The 23,086-nt window shown below is 34.4% G+C and overlaps 9 protein-coding genes and 3 pseudogenes across 12 annotated transcripts, besides 8 other annotated features; 7 read left to right on the top strand and 5 right to left on the bottom strand.

Annotated features, from left to right (window-relative positions):
* Positions 1 to 1,143: 1,143 nt before the first annotated feature.
* Positions 1,144 to 1,878: a mobile genetic element.
* Positions 1,879 to 3,631: 1,753 nt separating this feature from the next.
* Positions 3,632 to 4,284: a mobile genetic element.
* Positions 4,285 to 5,265: 981 nt separating this feature from the next.
* On the bottom strand, positions 5,266 to 5,718 carry TVAGG3_0150090 (protein of unknown function, DUF4106 family; the record flags this gene model as incomplete). Its single annotated transcript, XM_051224607.1, has 1 exon — positions 5,266 to 5,718. One exon carries the CDS (start codon positions 5,716 to 5,718, stop codon positions 5,266 to 5,268), a length of 453 nt encoding a protein of 150 aa, XP_051109593.1.
* Positions 5,719 to 5,956: 238 nt separating this feature from the next.
* TVAGG3_0150080 lies at positions 5,957 to 6,941 on the bottom strand (annotated as a pseudogene). The gene has a single exon. A coding segment is annotated over exon 1 (985 nt).
* Positions 6,942 to 9,853: 2,912 nt separating this feature from the next.
* Positions 9,854 to 9,957: a mobile genetic element.
* Positions 9,854 to 9,957: a terminal%2Cinverted (terminal inverted repeat of Maverick-3 transposon ID:TVAGG3_0150070).
* Positions 9,944 to 11,388: a mobile genetic element.
* On the bottom strand, positions 10,845 to 11,075 carry TVAGG3_0150060 (uncharacterized protein; the record flags this gene model as incomplete). The annotated part of the gene is made up of 1 exon (XM_051224606.1): positions 10,845 to 11,075. One exon carries the CDS (start codon positions 11,073 to 11,075, stop codon positions 10,845 to 10,847), a length of 231 nt encoding a protein of 76 aa, XP_051109592.1.
* Positions 11,361 to 11,388: a terminal%2Cinverted (terminal inverted repeat of MuDR-2_TvMULE3 transposon ID:TVAGG3_0150050).
* A 649-nt stretch (positions 11,389 to 12,037) lies between these two features.
* Positions 12,038 to 12,865, top strand: TVAGG3_0150040 (KilA, N-terminal/APSES-type HTH, DNA-binding family; the record flags this gene model as incomplete). The annotated part of the gene is made up of 1 exon (XM_051224605.1): positions 12,038 to 12,865. One exon carries the CDS (start codon positions 12,038 to 12,040, stop codon positions 12,863 to 12,865), a length of 828 nt encoding a protein of 275 aa, XP_051109591.1.
* Positions 12,038 to 22,894: a mobile genetic element.
* Positions 13,922 to 14,395, bottom strand: TVAGG3_0150030 (uncharacterized protein; the record flags this gene model as incomplete). Its single annotated transcript, XM_051224604.1, has 1 exon — positions 13,922 to 14,395. One exon carries the CDS (start codon positions 14,393 to 14,395, stop codon positions 13,922 to 13,924), a length of 474 nt encoding a protein of 157 aa, XP_051109590.1.
* TVAGG3_0150020 (organellar and viral DNA polymerase type B) lies at positions 14,485 to 15,422 on the top strand (the record flags this gene model as incomplete). The annotated part of the gene is made up of 1 exon (XM_051224603.1): positions 14,485 to 15,422. A coding segment is annotated over one exon (938 nt), but the record flags the coding sequence as incomplete, so codon positions are not given.
* Positions 15,544 to 18,237, top strand: TVAGG3_0150010 (organellar and viral DNA polymerase type B; the record flags this gene model as incomplete). The annotated part of the gene is made up of 1 exon (XM_051224602.1): positions 15,544 to 18,237. The coding sequence occupies one exon, from the start codon at positions 15,544 to 15,546 to the stop codon at positions 18,235 to 18,237; it is 2,694 nt and encodes an 897-aa protein (XP_051109588.1).
* On the bottom strand, positions 19,222 to 19,487 carry TVAGG3_0150000 (annotated as a pseudogene). The gene has a single exon. A coding segment is annotated over exon 1 (266 nt).
* TVAGG3_0149990 (uncharacterized protein) lies at positions 19,533 to 19,967 on the top strand (the record flags this gene model as incomplete). Its single annotated transcript, XM_051224601.1, has 1 exon — positions 19,533 to 19,967. The coding sequence occupies one exon, from the start codon at positions 19,533 to 19,535 to the stop codon at positions 19,965 to 19,967; it is 435 nt and encodes a 144-aa protein (XP_051109587.1).
* Positions 21,265 to 22,036, top strand: TVAGG3_0149980 (annotated as a pseudogene). The gene has a single exon. A coding segment is annotated over exon 1 (772 nt).
* Positions 22,084 to 22,320, top strand: TVAGG3_0149970 (uncharacterized protein; the record flags this gene model as incomplete). Its single annotated transcript, XM_001330091.1, has 1 exon — positions 22,084 to 22,320. One exon carries the CDS (start codon positions 22,084 to 22,086, stop codon positions 22,318 to 22,320), a length of 237 nt encoding a protein of 78 aa, XP_001330126.1.
* Positions 22,461 to 22,781, top strand: TVAGG3_0149960 (uncharacterized protein; the record flags this gene model as incomplete). Its single annotated transcript, XM_001330090.1, has 1 exon — positions 22,461 to 22,781. One exon carries the CDS (start codon positions 22,461 to 22,463, stop codon positions 22,779 to 22,781), a length of 321 nt encoding a protein of 106 aa, XP_001330125.1.
* Positions 22,782 to 22,894: a terminal%2Cinverted (terminal inverted repeat of Maverick-1B transposon ID:TVAGG3_0149950).
* Positions 22,895 to 23,086: the final 192 nt, after the last annotated feature.

The following is a 23,086-nucleotide window of genomic DNA, read 5'->3' as shown; positions in this document are numbered from 1 at the left end:
CTTCCTCTTCTTCCTCTTCTTTGATAATACCTTCGGCAATTCTGTGTTCACGAAGGTACGGTGTTGATGTTCTGTCCTTTCCGAGTACCTTCCAGATGGCGTCTATCTCTTCGAAGAAACGGTAGATGAGTCGGCAAGGTTCGGTTCTGTCTGTATTGCGCAAGGTTTCCGTGAAAATCGTTTCAGGCATTTCTCATTGGAAGCTTGGTTCAGTGAGGACATGGCTTTGAGATTGGTATCTCTTCATAAGACTACTTTTGGAGAGTCTTAATGGGTTTGTCAGATAAGCTTTCAATTGGCAATTGAATTTGTGAACTGGGCCGCTGTCTGGCAACCTTGAAAGGACATCTGCCATTGGTTGGCTTCGGTGCTTGTTCGGACATTCGAAAAATGAAGTGGTTTGAGAATGACGGTTTTTACTTCAAAAGCTTGTTTATGACCAGTTATGTCATACAACAAGTTTTAAATAATATCTTGTCTCTTCTTCTGAACGTTTGTTGTCTCTTCCGATAAAAGTTTTGCGAATCATGAAACCAAAAAACGTTTTTTTTTTGAGAACGGAAGAGTTCAGGTACAAACGTTCAATTCGTGCATATGTTGGGAGCAGTTCAAACATCTGAGCTAGACTTTCGGACAAAAATTGGGACAAGTCAAAAATTCATCTTTGGTTGCGGACTGCTTGAAGGTAAGTCCCTTACATGTAAGTAGCTCTGGTAAAAGTCTTCTCATTTCTGCTAACTTTTGGAGTATGTCTTCGTAGTTTAGAAGTTTTAATTTTTAATGTCTTATTCCACTCTGTGACATCTAAACCGGTAACTATCCATGAGGTCAAGAGTAGCTTTGGTAGCTTATAGTGGAGCTAATTGTTTCCATCTCTCTGTTGTCTTGGATTGAACTTAGAAATATCTAATGTCATAAAGTATGAAAACAAGTGGTTGTGAAATGTCAGATGTCAAAGTTTCTGCTAAGTCGTCAAAATATTCTGTATCTTGCATATGAGAATCTGACGTTCTGACAACTACATATCTTCTGTCAGAACTTTCTAACTTCATCGGAACAGAATTGTTTGAAACCATAATGAAGTTTGCAACATTTTCACAAACTCTTTGGTCTTTATACTTTCTTTCAACATACTCCAACTTTGTCTGTTATAAGACTCTTCAAAGCATCTGAGTTTAAAAACTTTTGTTGTATCTATACTTTGAAGTTCATTGCAAAAACTATAAGTTTCATATTCTCTATTGAGGAGTTAAATTTACCGCAGATGTTTTCTAAGTGTCATATTCGGATTCGAATAACTTCTAACAGTTTGCATAAGATATCTGTAAAGAATGTGTTCTTACCTGTTCCTTGTTTTCCAATTATAATGAGAGCAGTTTCATTTTTAGCACTTGGATGTTGTAAGATATTTGCAAACCAACATAAGATATACTCATAAACCTTTTCGTTTCCATTGCATATAATTTCTTTGACATGGTCTAACCAAGCTTCTATAATATTTTCTTTCCATTCTACTTGTTCGTATTTATATCCAGTGAAGATAGAATAGAAGTTTGGAGAAGGTGTATAAACTTTATACCTCGAACTGAAAAATCTTCTAACTTTGACAATAAGAATATCCCAAGCATCTAACATCTTCATTCCAACTTGTACAACTTTTATTTTCTTAAGTTTCTGTCTACATTCTTGTTCTGAAACTATTGTTGCTCTTGGTTTGTTAAAGACAACATCCCATTCTTTCATAACATAACATTCTGGGGCAGAGTCGACATAAATGACTAAACGTTTCAAATCTCGACTGCTTTTGTTATAGTCTCTAAATGACACATATTTCTGAATGCTTGGAAGTCAATAAAAATCTGAAACATCTATTCTGTACATTTTTTATAAAAATAAAAAAATATTTTTTTTTATTCTTGACTTTGTTGTTGCATTGTTGCATTTGTTGTTCTTGAGCTATTTGTTGTTGAAGTTGTTCTTGTAATACAATACTTTCACCAGTTGCATCTTCCAATTCGAAACTTTCTGCCGTCATTGACAAATACATAGGACATAAAAGTTTTACAGGAACAAAGTTTGCGTCAACTAATGTCAACGTTATACTTGCCAAAGTGTTTGAGTTCACTAAGGTTGAAAATTCTGCATTCGAATGAACAATAGGCAAAACCAGCAGAGAAAGTGTTGTTTATACGCATGAGTATCTTTTGGTCATAGTAGTTTCTGTCGACATTCGAATAGCACTTTGAACCTAAGTTTTGAAACAATATATAAAATAGGTGTACTTAAAGTCAATGGAACAGACATTCCTTGTATGACACCTTTTCCTGTTATAGGAAATTGTTGGTAGTAAAAACCAGATATAAGTTTTGTATTAATAGCTCATATTGTTTATAGTAAACTCAGTCGGACATCCAAACATAATGAAACCTGCTCTAGTTGCAGCACATGTTACACTCGTCCTTAAAGTATTAAATAAGTCAACAAAACCTGTTGGTGGTATATCTGAGTAAGTATCTTCAAAGGAGTATTTTTTACAAATTCACAACAATAAAATCTTCTGGTTGTCAAAAGAGCAAAACAGGCTTTAGTCGTCATTGTGTTTAAGGTTAGTTTACAATATCGTCCTTGAGGACTTTGTAAGTTTGTTGTTATAGAATTATATGACTCAGGGTTTTTAGTCGTAATAGTATAAACCATTATGTCTTCTGCCATTTACTTAGCAAATAAATTTTAATGAAATGTTGTGGTCGTCAAATATTTTTATGACGTCTGGGAAACTATACTTTAAGTTCAACGTTTCACCTCCTTTCATAACGTATATCTTGTCAATGGACATTATAATGAAACACCACAGCAACTAACGTCGGGTTCTATTTCTTTGATGTTTATATCGTCTGCCTCTGTCAAAAGTTTCAATAGTTTCTTTCAAAACTTCATGAGGTGCAATGACATATGAGTTCACTTTTACAGGGTTGTGTTCGACCAAGTTTAACATTATACTTAAAGCTTGACAATCTTCTCCTGAGTTTTGAAGTTTGTCTTTCAGTTGTTGGTAGTCGTTTCGAATATCTGCAACAGAACTTAAGTCTCTGCTAACTTCAGGGTATGTTGGTTGTTCTTTTACCAGGAACTATTGTTATACATCTTCGTCTTCGTATGGTTTCCCCACTTCAACATCTCTGTCTTTGACATTGACAACAACACTTTGACTGTTTGTTTGAGTTGGTGAATTTAACTTCACATCTGCCATCGCCATTAAACCTTTTGAAACACTTACGCTTCTATTTTTCGGAAATGACATTTTAACTTAGAATAAAAAGATGGACGTATTTGAGTATCTCTTCGAATTGAAGCAAAACAAAGTTTACACACACAAACAATACAAGTTCATTGACAGAGTAGTTCTTTACACAAACAATGGAAAATGTTATAGAATAGCAGTCTTTGCTGAACCAAAATATTTTCATAAAGCAAAGAAAGTTGGTATAACCGAGATGGTGAAAGTTCTTGACGTTGACAAAATATAACAACAAAACTGACCGATATTTCTAAAGGAAAGTTTTTAATACATATTATATCAAAACTGGCGTACTGTCAATATTTGACGGAGAGAAGTCAGTTCAAGAACAACTTACTGACCTGCTGCCAAAATCTGCTCGATGGAAGCTGTCGTTATACCAATCTGAGGAGCCCCAGCAGGTTTCATCGAACGAATCTTCAAAAGAGCATCTTCGTGAAAAGTGCTATTGGTTTTGTAGAACTTCTTTGCTCTCATTCATCTGGACCGTCTCTGTCACCAGTATATTGTATTTGAACTGTACCAACAGTTGAAATACCACCCATAAGTCTTCTGAGTCAGCAAATGGAATGCCAAGCCAAAAGTTTGAACGGTCTCCATTTGTATATTGAGTTTTTTGACCTCCTGTATGAGTCCATACTTTCACATATGGCAATAATAGAACTTTGCATTTCAGGGTTAATGGTTGTTGTGAAGTTGTTGTTAAAAGTTCATAGCATCTAATGTCAAGTTGTATGACCTCATATCCTCAACTGTAGAATATTCTTCTCTGGATAATATTTGCCATCTATGTTTATATGATATTTAATACCAGGGTTGTAGAAACAAGAATAGTCATTTATAGTTCGTCTGAACAGTACAAACATAGTATCTGCATGTTTCATTGCAGTTGTTAAAGCAATATCTGTTCTTGCACCTGGGTCAGCACTTTGGTTTCCAACTTCACCTGCAAAGTCTTTGACAGATATTTGGTGTATAGGGAACATAAGTGGAACTGCAATATATTTGGCAGCTAAAGCATTTGAAATATCTGGGTCCAACATATAGACTGCAAGTCTGCTTTCTATTCTCTTGCATTCAAATTTTTCGCATGTGAACTTAACTGGGTCCCAAGCAGTTCCAGCAGCATTGAAATAATAGTTTTACTTCATTGTTGAAGTTTGAGAAAAGTCTAAGTCAACCTTGTCTTTGCAAAAGTCACAGAACTTGGCTCCACCAGTTCCAGCTACAGTAATGCTGAATGGGTCTTGTGTTGGTGCAATGACTAAGTTATTTTTGCTTGGAGTAAGTTTCGATAGAAATTTTTCCTGCCCAGTTTGGCAAGTATCTTAAAAACCTGAAGATGAGGAAAGATGACAAAGGAACTCTAAGTTTCAGTTTTACTTTAGTGGCAGCAGTTCCATCTGAACCAGAAAGGTTAACATAAACTCCTGGAACGTTAGGGTCAAGTCTTTCTTATTTTCTCAATATTTGCATACTGGTCTGTTTGTTCTCTAGCTTGTGGTTGTACTGAGTTTCTCAAAGCGAACCATTCATAGTTTGCCCATGTTACTGTTTGAACTAAGTCAGAGTTAGAATATATCTTATATCCCATGAAAACTCTGGAGCATATTGGTATCCGACATAGAAAATTCCATTGCAACCTTTCTTGTCAGACAACTTGGCAGAAGGTTTTATTTCAATGTCTTGTTCCACGTATAAGAATGAGTTGTCAATAGAAATAATATGAAACCTGTCGCAAGCAATATCTACTGTTGTTGAAGAACCTTCTCCAAACTCACCTACGTTTCCATAAGAAACAGCAGTTGTATATTCGTAAGTTCCAGGAACTATTTCTGACCTTCTAATGGCATTGTCGCATTCGTTATACCATTCGGAAACATTTCCGTTCATGGCATCCAAAACTGTTGGCGTTATATTCTGAGCGGCGTACATTTCATATGGGTAAAAATATAGAATAGTTGAATTTATTTGTCATAATAGAACCCACGTGGACCAAGCTTTACTTTCTTCCTGACTGAGTTTTTAACTCTTCTTTTTCCTTCATTGCCCTCTGCTTGAAGTTGTTGCATCTTTGCCTCATGTTCATCTAGTATGTTGCAAATTTTCCATGCCCTTTTTGCCTTTGGGCTCTGGTCGCCCATCTCAGGTAACCTATATCCTAGAAAGATTTTGTCATAGTTTGTATTTGAGTCTTCGCGTATTGTTTGCATGACTCTTTCCTGAGTTTCCGGTTCAAGCTCTTCAAACAGAGCTTGTCCATATGGAATAAGCTCGTTTCCAAATATATGTTTTTGTAGCCATTCTGGTTTTCTTTCCATGTTACCAACAATATCTTTTGTGAATGGGAAAGCTTTTACCCAATGTTTCAGTCTTGCGTCATTTATTTCTGTAGTTGGTTTTATTTTGTCAAGGAACATGTTTTTCAATACTAACATTTCATTTGGTACTGTCCATTTGAGTTTTCTTAAATATTCATCCCTTCTCGGTTCATTGTCTGCAAAGTAAGTTTTTATGACATTTTGTAAACTTTCGTTTGCAAGGTCATGTACAATAGGTTCTCTTCCTTCTCTCTCCCTAACTTTCTTTCTAAAACTCTTCACCAAATATACCATCTCTATGGTTCTGTGTAGTTCTTTGAGATAAATGTTCTAGAACGTCAGGTGTTATATTTCCATCAGCCATGTTCATTTCATACTGGTCCAAAATATCTGCATCTTTCATATCTTTCAATGGCATTAAAGCCGCGCTTAAAATACCAGCTATATCTGGTTCACCATTGACTTCCATTGCGTCTACAACTTCTTGGAATTGAGGTTGTAAGTTTATGAACCACCTATCCGGGTTAGCTTTATGACCCCATCTCATTGTAGTTCCATCGTCTGCAGAAAACAAAAGTAGGTTTGTTTCCATCTTGGTTAGGTTCTGAATGAACTTTAAACAATGTTTCATTTCTATATGTTTTCTTGAAATTTAACCTTTTATCTTCACCGAGTTCATCCGAAGATTGAACGTTAAATGCTCGTAAGTAAAAAGGGTTGTTGTATTTGTGTACATTTTCTTTCAGTACTTCCATTCTATGCTGAATATTTTCATCTGGTGTTGGAGTCTTTTGTATGTCGGCAAACATTTTTCGATATTCTTCTACTATGTCAGCTGAATTTTTTTTTGACTCTTGGAAAGATTCCATATTCTCCGCATACTCTTGTTGAGGGTCAAGATTTTTCGGCTGTTCCAAATCTTCATCTAGTTCTGTGAAGTTAGTTTCCAAAGGAGGGACTTGTTCGTTTCCTTCAGGCTCTTCTAGCTGTTGTTGCTGAACTATTTCTTCCATGTCTGGTTGTATCTGAACTTCTTCCTGTGGAGTTTCTTGTACCTCATCTGCTGGCATTTCATATATTCCGAGACCGTTTTCAACAATTTCCCTATCTACGTCATCCGCATTCATAAGCTTTTGTTCTTTCGTTCCGTCTCTATTTTTTACGCGTTTCATGACGAAAGTTGAATTGTCATTTAGCTCTGACATCAAATATCTCGGAGTAAATTCATCCATGTCATTTGGATGATATGCTATTAAATCATATCCCTTAGCGAGCTTGTATTTTCCAGGTTTGAGATTATATCCGTTTTGGTGCTGAGCCATAAAGCTAAATAGGTTCGGGTCAGTATTTCCATCCTTGAACTTTCCAATAGCTTCTTTATATCTGTCACTAAAGTCAATACTATCTGGGAAACCACACTCTTCTTTAAGCATTTTTAAGAATTCTTGGTTTCCTTGTTCTCTACTTCTTTTATGTCCTTGCTCTGTTTGTGGTTGTTGTTGTGCAGGGTTTTGAACTGTTGGTTGCTGTGCAGTGTTTTGAACTGTTGGTTGTGGTGCAGTGTTTTGAACTGTTGGTTGTTGTGTTGGTTGTTGTGTTTGGTTTTTGGTGCATGCCTGTGTCTGTGTCCATGTGACGATGTAAATGTTTTAGGTAGTCCTGGTGCAGGTGCTTCTCTTGGAGGGTTTGGTGGTATATAAGTTCCACCAGCTGGCACATATGTTCCATCTGCAGCGTAATGTCCTACTGATTTTCGTTTTTAAGAAAGCATTTACTAGGTCTGTTTTGGTCTGTTGTAACTCTTTTTCTTGACTTTTCACAACAGTTGCTCTAACGGCGTCATAGGCACTTTGAACTGCCTGTCTCGTTGCTGCATCTGTTATTTTCGTCATATTTTGTGCTACTTCTTTTAACTCTTTGTCGAAACCTTCAGACTTCAGTTTCTTTCCAGATGAGAAGTCGTTCACTTGTTTCACCTTACTATGAAGAGCTTCGAAGGCGTTCTTAAAGTCAGCATTTGTTAAAGCTTCATTTGAACTGTCTTCATCCGCTTGTATTTTTGTCCTTATTGACCCTATAAGTTGGGCTGCTTTAGCGTTGGCTTGGGCATCTAACCAGTCATTATTAGCTTTTATATATTCTGCGCTTTTCATTGCCTTTTGCATGGCTGCGTCGTTATTTTTACTTTCTTGTGCTAAGTTTTCATACTGTACGGTTTGGTTTTGCAACTGTAAAAGTTTTTCTGCCTTTACATTTGCTTCAACTTCTTTTTTATACTCATCGCTATCCATATATGTCTTCAGGGCTTTTTGTTTTATTTCTTCATCTTTCAGTACTTTATATTGAGTAGTATGGTTTTTTTCAAATTTATAACATCTTGTTCCATTTTTGCTACTTCTGCTGCTTTTTCTGACACTTTTTTCGCATATTCCTCTGTACTTAGTTCTTTCAGTTGTTCTTCTTTCTTCTTTTTCTCTACGTTTAACTCATTGAGTTTCTTTGTGTGTCTGTCATATTCTAGTTTCTTTTCGTTTTCACTTATTTGTTTCTGTATGTCTATGTTTGACTTTTTGACATCTGCTATTTGATTTTTGAGTGAACTCAAATTCATTTGACTTTGAGGTTATAAGCTGTTCGTCCTGCAGCTCCACCATAGCCTGCCATTTTCGCTAAAAGTGCCGCTCTTAAACCTCCACTCTGTGCACCAATAACTCGGTTTAAAAGCATAGGGTTGCTTGACATTTGTTGCAACATAGTGGGGTCATTCATAATTTGTTGTTGCAACTGTTGTTGTGGTGTTAGTTTTACTATTGGATGTTTCAATGCTCTCTTCCTCTTACGTATATTCTTACGTAGCTTACGTGGCATTTTAAGTGAAGTTAAAAAGAGGCTTTTGACAGATGTTTATTGTGACTTCTTCGTAAAGACTTTGTTGAGATTTCTTCGTAAATGAGTGTAAATGACCCAAAAATATATTTTAGGTGAAGAGGTGAGATTTCACCTCTTTTTTCACCTCATTTCTCACCTCTTGAATTTTCATGAATTTCTTCGTAAAGACTTTGTTAAGACTTCTTCATCTAATTTCTCATGAACTTCTTGTCTATGTTTGTCAAGATTTCATCGTAAAGACTTTGTTGAGATTTTCTTCGTAAATGACCCTAGTAGTATATTTTTGGTGTAAATTTCATGAAAATTCAAAGAGGGTGAAAAATTAGGTGAAAAAACAGGTGAAATCTCACCTCTTCACCTAAACATTATTTTTTGGTGTAAAATTCATGAAAATTCAAGAGGGTGAAAAATTAGGTGAAAAAACAGGTGAAATCTCACCTCTTCACCTAAACATTATTTTTGGTGTAAATTCATGAAAATTCAAGAGGGTGAAAAATTAGGTGAAAAAACAGGTGAAAATCTCACCTCTTCACCTAAACATTATTTTTGTTGTAAAATTCATGAAAATTCAAGAGGGTGAAAAATTAGGTGAAAAAACAGGTGAATCATCTCACCTCTTCACCTAAACATTATTTTTGGTGTAAAATTCATGAAAATTCAAGAGGGTGAAAAATTAGGTGAAAAAACAGGTGAAATCTCACCTCTTCACCTAAACATTATTTTTGGTGTTAAAATTCATGAAAATTCAAAGAGGGTGAAAAATTAGGGTGAAAAAAAACAGTGTGAAATCTCACCTCTTCACCTAAACATTATTTTTTGTCTGATTTTACGAAGAAGTTTGACAAAACATTTACGTTCATGTTTGACAAAACATTTACGAAGAAGTCTTGACAAAACATTTACGAAGAAGTCTTGACAAAACATTTACGAAGAAGTCTTGACAAAACATTTACGAAGAAGTCTTGACAAAACATTTACGAAAAGTCTTGACAAAACATTTACGAAGAAGTCTTGACAAAACATTTACGAAGAAGTCTTGACAAAACATTTACGAAGAAGTCTTGACAAAACATTTACGAAGAAGTCTTGACAAAACATGTACGAAGAAGTCTTGACAAAACATTTACGAAGAAGTCTTGACAAAACATTTACGAAGAAGTCTTGACAAAACATTTACGTTCATGTTTGACAAAACATTTACGAAGAAGTCTTGACAAAACATTTACGAAGAAGTCTTGACAAAACATTTACGAAGAAGTCTTGACAAAACATGAAAACATATATAATTTGTGAAAAGCGACACATTATATATAATGTTTTCGACCCAGAAGACTAACAATTTTCCGAATAAAAACTTCATTTATACTAAACATCAACATCAGGGCTAGAAGGCACGAAGTGCCTGGAAGCCCCACTACCTTTTTTTTTTTTTTTTTTTTTTTTTTTTTTGAAATCCTCCAAAAATTCTTCGAAATGTTCTAAAATATAACCCGGAGAATTATAACAAAATTCATTAATTTCTAACATATACGTATCTAACAATTCATTTGGAATTTCAAACGATCTTAAATATGTAATTGAATTTTGTATCTTCTCATTTATTTGAGAAAGTTTTTCTTCAGCATTTTCCAAGTTTTTGAACTTTCTTGAGGGAATTAAAGGGTGAGAGATTTATAGTCTATCTATATATCTCCCACCCTCTAATTCCCTCCCTGACAGCGGGAAACTTTGTCTGAATGTTAAACTATTCAGACAAAGTTTCCCACTGTTTGCGAAGGAATTGTTGGCTATGATGTACTGATTCATGATCAGTACATCATAGCCAACAATTCCTTATATAAAGTTCAAAAACTTGGGTGCAATCAGAACTGATTGCACCCAAGTTTTTGAACTTTCTTGAGGGAATAGAAGAGTAAGCGGTATACATTATGAATATATACCTCTTACCCTTCCATTCCTCTCTGACAGCGGAAAACTTGTGTCTGAATGTTAAACTATTCAGACAAAGTTTCCCGCTGTCAGCGAAAGAATTGTTCCATCTGGTGCATAGAGTGTGAATCTATGCACCAAATGGAGCAAGTCCCTCGCGAAATTGCCCAAACTTGCGTCGCATTTCAAAGATTGCGACCCAAATTTTGGCGATTTCTAGTAGAGATGGAGTATTTTGAGTTACTGACCTATATGCAGTGGCTCAAAGGGCTCCATCTCTACTTTGAAGCAAGGAAACTTTCCTCGAAATTTTGATAATTTGAAGAAAGTTTTCAAGCAATTAACAAAGGATTACTCGCTATGAGGTAAAAATTCTAGATTTTCACCTCATAGCGAGAGCTTCCCTTTCATTGCTTGAAAACTTTCCCCAGCTTCAAAATTGGGGAAAGGGCTGTAAAGTCGACTCCGATACCAGCAGGTACCAGAGTATTTAAAAGAGAAGCCCTCGTACGAGTTTCTATGAAGACCTTCTCATTCAAGAAGATCTGAATAGAAAATCGTACGAGGGCATTGGAAACTCGCGTCTGGTACATGTTAGTACCAGAGTGTTTGAGATTTGAAGACTCTGGTACTAACATGTACCAGAATTTATGATGAATTTAAGATGGACCATTATAAAATGGTAGCGGTTTGTTTCAAAAAAATTAGATGAGATTTGCATAGATATAGATTATATGATTTATACATATGAAAAATAATATATAAAAATATAATTTTGAGATAATTATGTAAATAATATTTTAAATATTTGAATTTGAGGTATAATTTTATAGTAAAATATATTCTAAAGAGTATTTATATAAATATTGTAAAATAATATAAGTAATAAAAATTGAGACCTCCTCCCTGTTTTTGATGTTTTGTCACTTTTTCGGTAATTCTTATTGTTTCGACAAGTCTTGTATTTTTTCAGAACAAGTCTTGTATTTTTTCAGAACAAGTCTTGTATTTTTTCAGAACAAGTCTTGTATTTTTTCAAGACAAATCTTGTTCTGAATCAGGACAAGACTTGCACTTTTTAGTCAGTTTTTCTTGTAAAGTTCTCAAATTTGAGAACAATTGTCCTGATTCAAGACAAGTCTTGTATTTTTTCAGAACAAGTCTTGTATTTTTTCAGAACAAGTCTTGTATTTTTTCAAGACAAATCTTGTATTTTTTCAAGACAAATCTTGCACTTTTTCAGGAAATCCTATCGTCCAACTTTACAAATGTCACTTTTTCAACATGATTGCATTTTGGTCGGGGAACAACTTTCTCTCATTTTGTCACTTTTCTATCGTTGTGTTTTGTCACTTTTCCCTCGGGTGTGTGTCAGAAAATATCCAAAATCTTTATAGCCTCGTATCTCCTTCAATTCTTGACGGTTTGACATGTATGACACACCATTCAATTCAGAATTATGTGCTGAATCTTATGACCTTCATTTGTTCGTGACTTCTTTTCACATATGTAACCCTGAATTTTTAACATTTCTTTAACACAGAAAAATAAAGTTAGTTTTATTTTTATTTATTTTTTTATTTTGTATGTAAAGACAGTAATGTCAACATTAGAGAACACAACAACTGCTATCGTTCATGAAGCCATAAATGAAGAATACGAATACATACAATATAACAAACAACTTCGCCTCATTCGTTCGGTCAAAGATGACATGTACCAAATGCAAAGTATAATGAATGCTCTTCGTTCTACAAAGCAAGCATATCATTGGTTTGAAAACCAACAGACAAAAGAACTTTTAGAAGAATTTCCTCATATGATTGCTTCCCTCGGAAAACCGAGAGAAGAGATTCCGTACGAAAATCGCAAGAATTTGGCTCCTGGTTTGAAAGGTTATTATGTTCATAGACTTTTAGTAAACGCTGTAGCAATGTGGGCTTCACCTCGTTATGCTTGTTATATTTTCATGATGTTAGATGAACTATATAAAGCAGAACGTGGAGAGATGGAAAAGAAACTTCAAGCAAAAGATGAAGTCATTGAATCCAAAGACAAAAGCATACAGAAAAGAATACCACGTTCAGTACCAAAAGGAAAGGAAAAGAGTTATAAGTATATGATTTACGCTGAAGAGTTGGAGAAAGAAGAAGATAAAGATATGGTTATGTTGCATTTAGTGAGAAGAAACAACAAGAGCTTTTATGACTTAGCTAAGATATATAAATCTGATAGAAACTGGTTCTATCGTGAAAACTTACCGATTTCAATGACACCGAATGAGCAAATAAAGAAAATTGTCAAAAATACTCTTCCTCAAACACACTATGACATCAAAGGTTGCACAATACTTACATTTAAAGAAGACTTAACATTACTGAAGGAAAAAATAACAGAATATTTCGACAACTTCAAAGAGGAAGAATGAAAACTTACCGATTTCAATGAAAAACATTAACTTTTTGACGAAGTGAAGATTTGCACTTTGACAAAATTTAATGAAAAACATTAACTTTTTGACGAAGTGAAGATTTGCACTTTGACAAAATTTAACCAAAAACATTAATTTTTTGACGAAGTGAAGATTTGCACTTTGACAAAATTTAATGAAAAACATTAACTTTTTGACGAAGTGAAGATTTGCACTTTGACAAAATTTAACCAAAAACATTAACTTTTTGACGAAGTGAAGATTTGCACTTTGACAAAATTTAATGAAAAACATTAACTTTTTGACGAAGTGAAGATTTGCACTTTGACAAAATTTAACCAAAAACATTAACTTTTTGACGAAGTGAAGATTTGCACTTTGACAAAATTTAATGAAAAAGTTAATGAAAACTTACCGATTTCAATGACACCGAATGAGCAAATAAAGAAAATTGTCAAAAATACTCTTCCTCAAACACACTATGACATCAAAGGTTGCACAATACTTACATTTAAAGAAGACTTAACATTACTGAAGGAAAAAATAACAGAATATTTCGACAACTTCAAAGAGGAAGAATGAAAACTTACCGATTTCAATGAAAAACATTAACTTTTTGACGAAGTGAAGATTTGCACTTTGACAAAATTTAATGAAAAACATTAACTTTTTGACGAAGTGAAGATTTGCACTTTGACAAAATTTAACCAAAAACATTAACTTTTTGACGAAGTGAAGATTTGCACTTTGACAAAATTTAATGAAAAACATTAACTTTTTGACGAAGTGAAGATTTGCACTTTGACAAAATTTAACCAAAAACATTAACTTTTTGACGAAGTGAAGATTTGCACTTTGACAAAATTTAATGAAAAAGTTAATGAAAACTTACCGATTTCAATGAAAAACATTAACGTAAACATTAATGATAAAATTTATTTCCTGGACTGTTGTCAAAATGTCATGTTGTCATCATTTTTAAAAGAAGTTAATTAACCTGGTAGCACATGGTGACGTGGTGACACTTTCAGTTATTCAAAAATATATTTTTGCTTAAATAGCTTCAGGGTCTATTTCTTCAACCATTTCACTTCCTTCGTCAATGTCAATAGAAGCTTCTTCAACCTTTGGTAAGAATTTCTGTATAACATCTTTGTTCGTTATTGTCTTCAGAGATGAAGGATAATATTTCACATTTGTTTCACCTTTCTTATATTCTTTCTGTTCGGAAAGATTCATAGCAATACTGAAGAAGTCAATGTTAGAGTTCTTTATGACAGTATAATGAGTATCTTTGACATTCACGAAGAAACTCTTTTGTTTCAAAACTACTGCTAACTCTTGTGAAGTATAACGTTTGCGGTCAATGACGATAGCTAATGGTCTGACATACTGACCAAACTTAGATTCTTTCACAAACTTCTTGTTAAAGATAACATTAACATTTGAAGCATTATTGAACTCATTCTTGATGGCATTAGCGAGAGCATTGTATGAAAAGAACTTGCAATCTTGCATGTGTTTCATTATAATAAAAAGTTCGAAATATTTTAAAACTAGCCTTAAAAAATCTAAGCTAATTTTTTTCTAAGAAATTTTTTTATTTCCTACTAAAGATGTATCGGAAGTTGTCTAAGTTAGAACACTCGGAAATAAAACAACTTCTTACAGAAGCTAATATAGATGTTGCAAAGCATTACGCAACAAACAAAAAGGCACTCGCTGACATCCTCAATGACTACAATGGTGAAATAACTTATGATAGAATTCATGAGTTCATAAATGCAAGAGCATTTCCTTTAAATGACGTTGCTATTGACTTATATCATAGACGTTCAATACCTCATGAAGTAAGAAGAGAAATGTTTGACATAACAAATGCAAACGTTGGTGAAACAAGAAGAAGAGACGACACACTGAAACAACAGAGAAGAGAGATGTTTAAAAGTGCTATAGAACAAGTTCGCAAAGCTAACGATGTCATTCGTTCCATTGACGACAAACCAAAAGAAGGTGAGAGATGGTTAAAGAAAGATGAAGAGAATAGGAAGAGAAATGTGAAGTCTGGCAATAGACTCATTGACTTTAACATCGAAGCTTTAGATGAACCAAACAGAGACTATTTACACAAACATTTCGGTAAGGTTTTCATGAGACTCTTAGAGACGATTAAAATAAACTCCCAACAAAGATGGATGGTATGTTATAAACTTGGTGGAAAGTATGAATGTTCTACGTTAAACCTCAATAATATTGGAACATTACTACATCAGCTCTTGAAGGAGAACTTTATATCAGAGATAGAAGCAAATGCCGCAGGTATTGTTGAAATGCACTATGACTTCTTCTTGACAAACATAAAGAATCTTACTGAAATAAAGATGTATGATTTAACTGAATATGAAGGCTTAACGATGTCAGATGTTAAGAAAGGCAAACCAAAAAAGAGACCATATAGAGATGAAAGCACACTGACAAATGACCAGAAAGCCATTTTGGAAGCTCTTAAGCAAACAGGAAACCCAGCACTTATAGAAAGCTTTTGGAAAGATAATGGTGAAAAGAAGTTTTATAAGAAGAGAAGCGGTCAGTTCTGGAAGTATCTTTGCACATTACCTATAAATCTTGAACGCTACCAAATCTTCAATGAACTGAACAAAAGAACTGCAACACTTATGACAGAAGACAATTGTTTCGTTTATGCTTGCATTCAGGCTGGAGTAAATGAAGAAACTATTGACCACATGAGAGAAGTCATTCGTGTTAGAGACTTTCCTCAAAGTAAAGTACAAGAAATTTCCGATTCAACAGGTATAGCATTTAATGTTACCATTGGTTATTTCAATGACTCAAGACATAATGAAATAAAGAGATACATACCAAAAGAATGTGAAACTGTTAGAACTATTGACTTACTTCTTGTTGAAGACCACTACATGCTAAACGAAAGATTACCAATGACAACATATTTCATTCGCAACTATATAGAAATCTTGAAGGAGTGTGGTGGAATGAACATTGAAAAACAAATGAAGATTTATACAAAGAGAGAAGATAAATATGTAGTTCGTTATGATAGAACAACACCGTTATGGGATGTTATGAAAACATTGTGGGAGTGCAAATATTTCGAACCTATTTCTTATGGAGAACTTTTCACATATACGACTGACTTATATAAACAGAACCTTGCACCATTTAAAGATTTGACATATGCTCCAAAGTATTGTGTACAACTGAAGAAGAAAGCAGAGTCAAAAGAAGTAAATAAAAATAAGTGCAAGTTCATTCCTGAGCACGTTTTCTTTGCTGATTTTGAGTGTAGTACGGATGGCTTTCATAAAGCTTTTAACATCTGTTATGACAGTGAAGATGGTTCAGTGAGTGAAAGCATTTGGGGTCAGAACTGTGCAACAGAATTTTTGGAACGACTTCCTAACAAGAGTTTAATATATTTCCATAACCTCAGTTATGATATAAACTTCATCTTAAGACACATGACAGAAGTGAAAGGAACTCCCATCATTAAAGGTTCACGAACAATGCAAATAACTGGCTTATATAAAGGAAGGACAATTATTATAAAAGACTCTTACAGTGTTATAAATAAGAAGCTTAAACTATTTCCTGCTATGTTTAACTTACAAACAGGACCGAAAGAAGTATTTCCATACAACTACTACAGCAGTGTTTTGTTAGCAAATGACAACAGAACTGGTGTCATTTCTGAAGCATGTAAGTTTATCCGGGATGCAGATACATTCATGAAAAACATAGATTCCATCAAAGGTTGCAGAATAGATGAGAACCACTTCGACTTAGAAAAATATAGCACATTCTATTGCAAACAAGATGTAAGAATTTTAAGAGAAGGTTTTGTTAAGTTCCGCAATGACATATTGAAAGAATTTGATTTAAACGTATATGACTACGTTAGTATTTGTTCTATTGCTAACAAATTATTTGAGAACAGAGTGTACTTCCCGAATGGAAATTTATATGACCTCTCAAATAAACCAAGAGAATTTATTTCGAGATGCATTCAAGGTGGAAGATGTATGCTGTCAGATAACATGAAACAAAAGAGCGAAAAGAAACTCATTGCTGACTTCGATGCTGTTTCATTATATCCCTCAGCTATAGCAAGACTTTATACTTTAGAAGGAATTCCAAAAGTATTGAAGGATGAGATGTTAAGCACAGAGTATCTCATGAGACATTTATTCGATGATGACCAAAAGGAACCCATTGGTGAAAAGTTTATGTCTGGCTTCTTTGTTCTCATTAAGATAACAGAGATTGGAATACATAGACACTTTCCTTTAATAGTTTGTGACCCTGAACTAAATCCAGAACTTAACGTTCCCAGAAGTTCAAACACTTGCTGTCTCATGTATGTTGACCATATAACATTACAAGACCTCATAAAATATCAAGGTGTCAAATGTGAAGTGTTGCAAGGATACTATTACGATGGAAACAGAGATATTAGAATAAGAGATGAAGTAAAGAAGTTGTTTGAGTTAAGGTTAAAGTATAAGAAAGAAGGAAATCCTTTGCAAGAAAATATAAAGCTCATTCTGAACAGTATTTATGGCAAAACTATTCTATCTCCTATTGAGTCAAAAATAACCATAGTAGATGACAAAGATGCTATAAGATATGCCATCAGAAACTACAACCATATAGTGAAGTTCGAAGGATTGGATGGTTCAGATAAAACTATTTTCAAGCTAACGAAAAGCATTTGCAGACACTTTAACTTCTGTCCACTTGGTGTAAATATTCTATCAATGTCGAAGAGAATAATGTGTGAAGTATTCTGTACTGCTGAAGACTTAGGAATGGACATCTTTTATAGCGATACCAACAGTATGCATCTCTACAATGAAGATATCCCTCGTTTAGCTGAAGAGTTTGAGAAACGTTATGGAAGAGTTCTCATTGGTAAAAACCTTGGTCAATTTCATAGCGACTTTGCAGAAATAACACCTGGAAAACAAAGTTTAGCATACAAGTCAATATTTTGTGGAAAGAAGACTTACATAGACTTACTCACGAATGATTTAAATGAAGTTGCATTTCACTGCAGAATGAAAGGCGTGAAGCAAGATGTTATTGCTTTAACCGCTAATGAAATGTTTCCTGACTCTGTTCAGTGTTTCTATGATGAAGATAAAGGTTTAATGGTTCCGCAAGGAACATATGACAAAGACTCTGAGTTCAGTTTAATGAAACTTTACAAAGCACTTTATGACGGTCAAGAGATTGGATTTGACTTATGTAAGTCATGTCAACCTTGCTTTGAAGAGAAGTTTAACTTTTCTATTCAGACTAAGACTTCATTCATAAGAAAGCTTAAGTTCTGAGGTCATGAATGAGAAAAATAATGAGGTCATTTATTTTTGTCAGCAATGAGGTCATTCGTGATAAAAATAAAACTAGCGGCAAGGGCGAAGCCCATGTGGTCATTTACAATACTGCGATGGTAGAGTTTAAGAGTTGTGCTTCAATGTAGAGACAGTCCTTATGGTCTGGAGGTAAGAACACTGGGCAGTTATGGTCATGAGTGGAGAACATGTCTATCCAAAACTCACGATTGAAGCCAGTTAATTTATAGTATTTAGGGTTAGGAAGTGGTGAAGTTCTTGTATGACCAATGAACTCATTTTCAACTCCCTTACTTAAGTTTGAATATAATATAGCTTGCTTTCTATCCCAAATGCCAGGTGTTACAATCTTTGAAAATTCATTTTTCCTCGGAAGCATTGCATCATAATTGAAAACATTCTTGAAATCTTCATTGGGTTCAGAGATTTGAAACTTATACGTAATGGATTTTCTTTCTCTTTAGCGACTTCATTGAATGGTGAATATATAACAAACTGACAGTCATGAGTTCCATCTTCATTTTCATTAAATTCATAATGAAAGTCTATAAGTTGTGGCTGACTACCTTCTTCTTTCAGTTGTGCAAGAAACTCACGTAAAGGCTGTAAAGTTTGTACTTCAATGTTGAACTTTTTCTCGAACATCTCATTAAATGAAATCATACATTGCAACAATGTTGTATCGTCTTTAAAGTATTTGTATATGTGAATGTTTTGGGCGCTTAAAGACTGTTCGTCATTTTCTATCTCGACTTGAAGTATAAAGTCAACCTTTCTGAAAGCACGTGTTATATACATAGATGTTATGCCAATGTACTTCTCTTCATTTATGTTCACAATCCAGTCTGTTGGAAACTTAAACGTTACTCTGTTCCCCTTTATTTTGACGTCAGGGTTTTCACTACTGAACGCAACAGTTAAAGGTATTTGTCTATACATTTAATTCGGATAAAAATAAACCATTTACTCTTTCTTTGCTTCAGCTTCTTTAGCTTTTGTTCTTCCTTTGCTTCTTCTCTCTAGCTTTCTTCGCCAGCAAACGTGGGTTCTTTGTCTTCCAGCAGCTAATGCAGCAGTTGTTTTTCACTAAGTTTTCTCTTTGGTCTCTCTGGCTTTTGTTCTTGTTTTTGTTCCTTCAGTTCGGATAAAATTTGCTCACGAATTTCTTTCTTCAATGCTTCAACATCTATGACCCCTTGGGTCTTGTCCGTAGAGCTTGTCTGAGTCATTTGACTGCAGATAAAAAACAAAATTAAAACTTTAACCGATGTAAAATGAGCTTGTCAAAATCAGAGCGAGAGTCTATTATATTAAATGACGCAAGAGGAATACAACATCCTTTCTATTACGTAAGTCAGAGTAAAGATGGTAAAATATACGTAAGAAAAAGAAAGGTTCCATTAGCGAATGCAGAAAGCGACAACATTAAGGTGTATGGCAAGGGTGAAGTCCACGAAGCCCATATAAAACCTTCTATTCAAACTGAAAAGTCAATAGAACCAGAAGAAAAGAAGCCAGATGTACTTTCAATAACGAACCAAGAGCTTATTGCAAAGTTCGTGAATTTCATTGAAAAACAAACCGAGTCAAAGAACCCTGACCCACCAGTGAAAGAAGTTGAGACAAAAGAGAATGTACAGTTCATTGAAAATGTCAAGAAACAACTTCCACCACGAATGCCAAGAAGAAGAGTGAGAATAATGAAGTAAATAGATATTTTTATCTGAAGTAAATACATGCAGAACGAACAGTTAAACGAATTTACTCCAGCAGAGCATATTCATCAGATTCGCTCATATTTCGATATCATAGACAATGCAGTTCAAATTGGTGACACTAATAGAAAATATTCTGACGCAAAGATTCCATCACAACCTGGAACTGCTAAAGATAACACATGGGTAACATTCAATCTCTCACCTCCTGGTGAAAATATGTTGGACCTTTACAATACATTCATTACGTATAAAATGGAAGGTCAATTTATTGTAGATAAAGAAATTGGTTCAGGTTCCAATAAAACAAACCCACCAGGATTTTGGATTGGTTTCGATGACGCTTTCTATGCAGTTGCTGGATATCAAATCCTTGCAAATGGTCGTATCGTATATTCTCAAGACAACGCAAGAGAAGAAGCATATATAACTTCAAACTCACAAACTACCGAACAAATAAAGAAAGTAGATGTTTTCTCAAAGACTCGACATGAAGATGTATGGAGTCATTCGGGAACATGCAGAACAGGACAAATTGTTAGTGGTCCAATTACAGCAGGAAAATCATTTGATTTTAAGCTTCGTTTAAGAATTCCTGTTAGAAGATTCCTTCCATTAGAAGCTATTCGATTTATTCCAGCTTTTGCAGGAAACATTCAGCTTAAAGTAAAGTTCAGTAGCGACGCCTTACAATGCACATCTATATCTGTAAATGATATCATTGCTTTCAATCCAACTCTTAAAGTTGCATTTGCTTCAGATTCAAATCCACCGACAAATAAATTTGTTCCATGGAATGAACCATTCACTATGATAACGAAGGCAGTAGAAGCTAGTGGAACAGTTACTATTACAACTGTAACCAGCAACTATTTCGAACAAAGATGGATTTTAATGAATGTTTCATTCATCCAAAGTCATTCTCTTTAGACCCTAACATTTATACAGAACTTGTAGAACATTATACAAACGAGGCTTTATGTTTTCCTGTTAAAGTTATGGATTGGATTCCTATGGACGGTTCATTCTCAAAGAATACAGATAGTTCAAGTGCAACATTTACAGCAGCTTATACGCCTATTAATGTTAAAAGTATTTGGGCACTATTTAGAAAGAAAGACAACTATTATGTTAATTTTGAGAACCCTAAGTTTAAATATCTTCAGCTTTCCATGGGAGCTTATGGAAATATGCCTGCAGAACCTGAAAAATCATATGGACCTGTATTTTATGAAATGGTTGCGAACGCTGCAATACAAACAATGATATGATAGGATTTAATGAAGATGTTATGAGGTCATTGGTGGATGATGGTAGTGTGGAACATAAATGGGATAGCTATGACAACACACATTTCTTATGTGGTTTTCCAACAGAAGTGGACTTTTGCTTCCAGCAAGGTCAAACATCTACTGCTCCAATAACATACAAATTGTCTGTTAAAGGACCTATTGAACTAGCAACTGAAAACGTACCAAAGCCACTTATTGGATTTATGAGGGATTGTTGCTTTGCCATTCAGGTAAGACAGTCAGGCATCCCCATAATAAGATTAGATGACTATAACTTAGCACGGACGACAGTGAGGAATAAAGGATGAACGTTTATTTTTAAAGCTTATAAATGAGTTCTTCATCAAGCTCTCGCGAACCTTCACCATCTATGAAACAAACTTTACCAAACGATTATGGAGCACCTATTGAATATTTCTTACGAGCTGCACAATGGCAAAGAGCAGTCTCACCAAGGTTAGGTGTTCCACCAGCTCCTGTCAAAAATAGCATTTGGTCAAGTCCTTATATAAATATGGTCTCCCACTAGGTTTGCTAGCTACAGCAGGAGCAGTTATGATGTTGAAAAGAAATAAAGCAAATGTTGTAAATAATACTGAAGTAGCTGAAGTTAAACAAACTCCAACACCTTCACAAGCAAAACCTTCAATGACTCCTGAACCTATGGAAGTACAAACTCCTGTTCAAAAGTCAACTCCTAAACCGACTCCAACATTTAAACCAGAACCTACTCCTCAAATAAATCGTAAAACTCCTGCGTTTCCTTACTGAAAAAATAACGTTATTTTTATTTAATATTAAAATTTTATTTGATTGAAATGACGACTAAAGTCACTGAAGCAATGAAACAAAAGTTTTTGGTAGAATACATTAAATCAGGAACTATTCCAGAAGGTTTTTACATTCATACTATGAAGGATGGTAGAGTTCAGTTTAGAAAGATAAAGCAACCATTAGATAGAGAAGGTATATTAAGGAAGATTAAACTTCATGAGGACAACATTGCTGAACTTAAGAAGAAGTTAGAAGAGTTGGAGAAAGGAAGAGAGTTATAAAGCAATGAATTCAACAAGGTTAGAAATGAGGGTAGAAATGAGGTTAGATCTACCCTTCTACCCTAAATTTATTTTTGCGCTATGTTTTCATACGTGTGAGGGTGGTGATATCATTAATTTTTAAGTTTATTTTTATATAAATGACGAAAACTATTGAGATAACAAACTACAACGGTCATGAGTTCAAGAATTTGTTCTTCGTTCCTCGTGAAAATACATTCTATCAGATACGAGGGAGAAAGGGTAAAGTTAGTTTGAGCGTTTATGAAGGAATGAAGAATGGAAAGTTTATACAAGCATACGATACAAACGGTAAACGTGTTTCATTAGCTTTGTCAAAACTTACTAACATTTATTTTGACAGTGACTTTGACCTATATGAAGAAGAAAGTGAGTCAGAAGATTATGAGCTGTTATGTGAAGCACAGCAATGGGAGGAGTTGCAATACTTTTGTAAGTGAGAACGTTTATTTTTACATTAATGAAGTCATTAGTGGTTGGCGGTTTGTAAATATTTAAGGTTAAGTTAGTGTTGTCGTTTGTGTTGTAAAATATACGTTAACGGTTTTGTAAATATTTAAGGTTAAGTGGTGTACGGAGGCGCGCAGTGCCTCAGTACACGACTTAGGTATACTAACTAATAATCCCGTATTTTTGGGATCAACTTCAGAAAATACTATTGATGTATCAATCACTCTTCCTAATCCGAAATCATCTTCCCCTGTGACACTTCTCGCTTTATATGAATTAATTACAGGAAATGAAA

Source organism: Trichomonas vaginalis, chromosome IV (assembly GCF_026262505.1).
Source record: "Trichomonas vaginalis G3 chromosome IV, whole genome shotgun sequence".
NCBI lineage: Eukaryota > Parabasalia > Trichomonadida > Trichomonadidae > Trichomonas > Trichomonas vaginalis.
The sequence above is the reverse complement of the archived record's forward strand: the minus strand, read 5'-3'. Positions and strand labels throughout refer to the sequence as shown.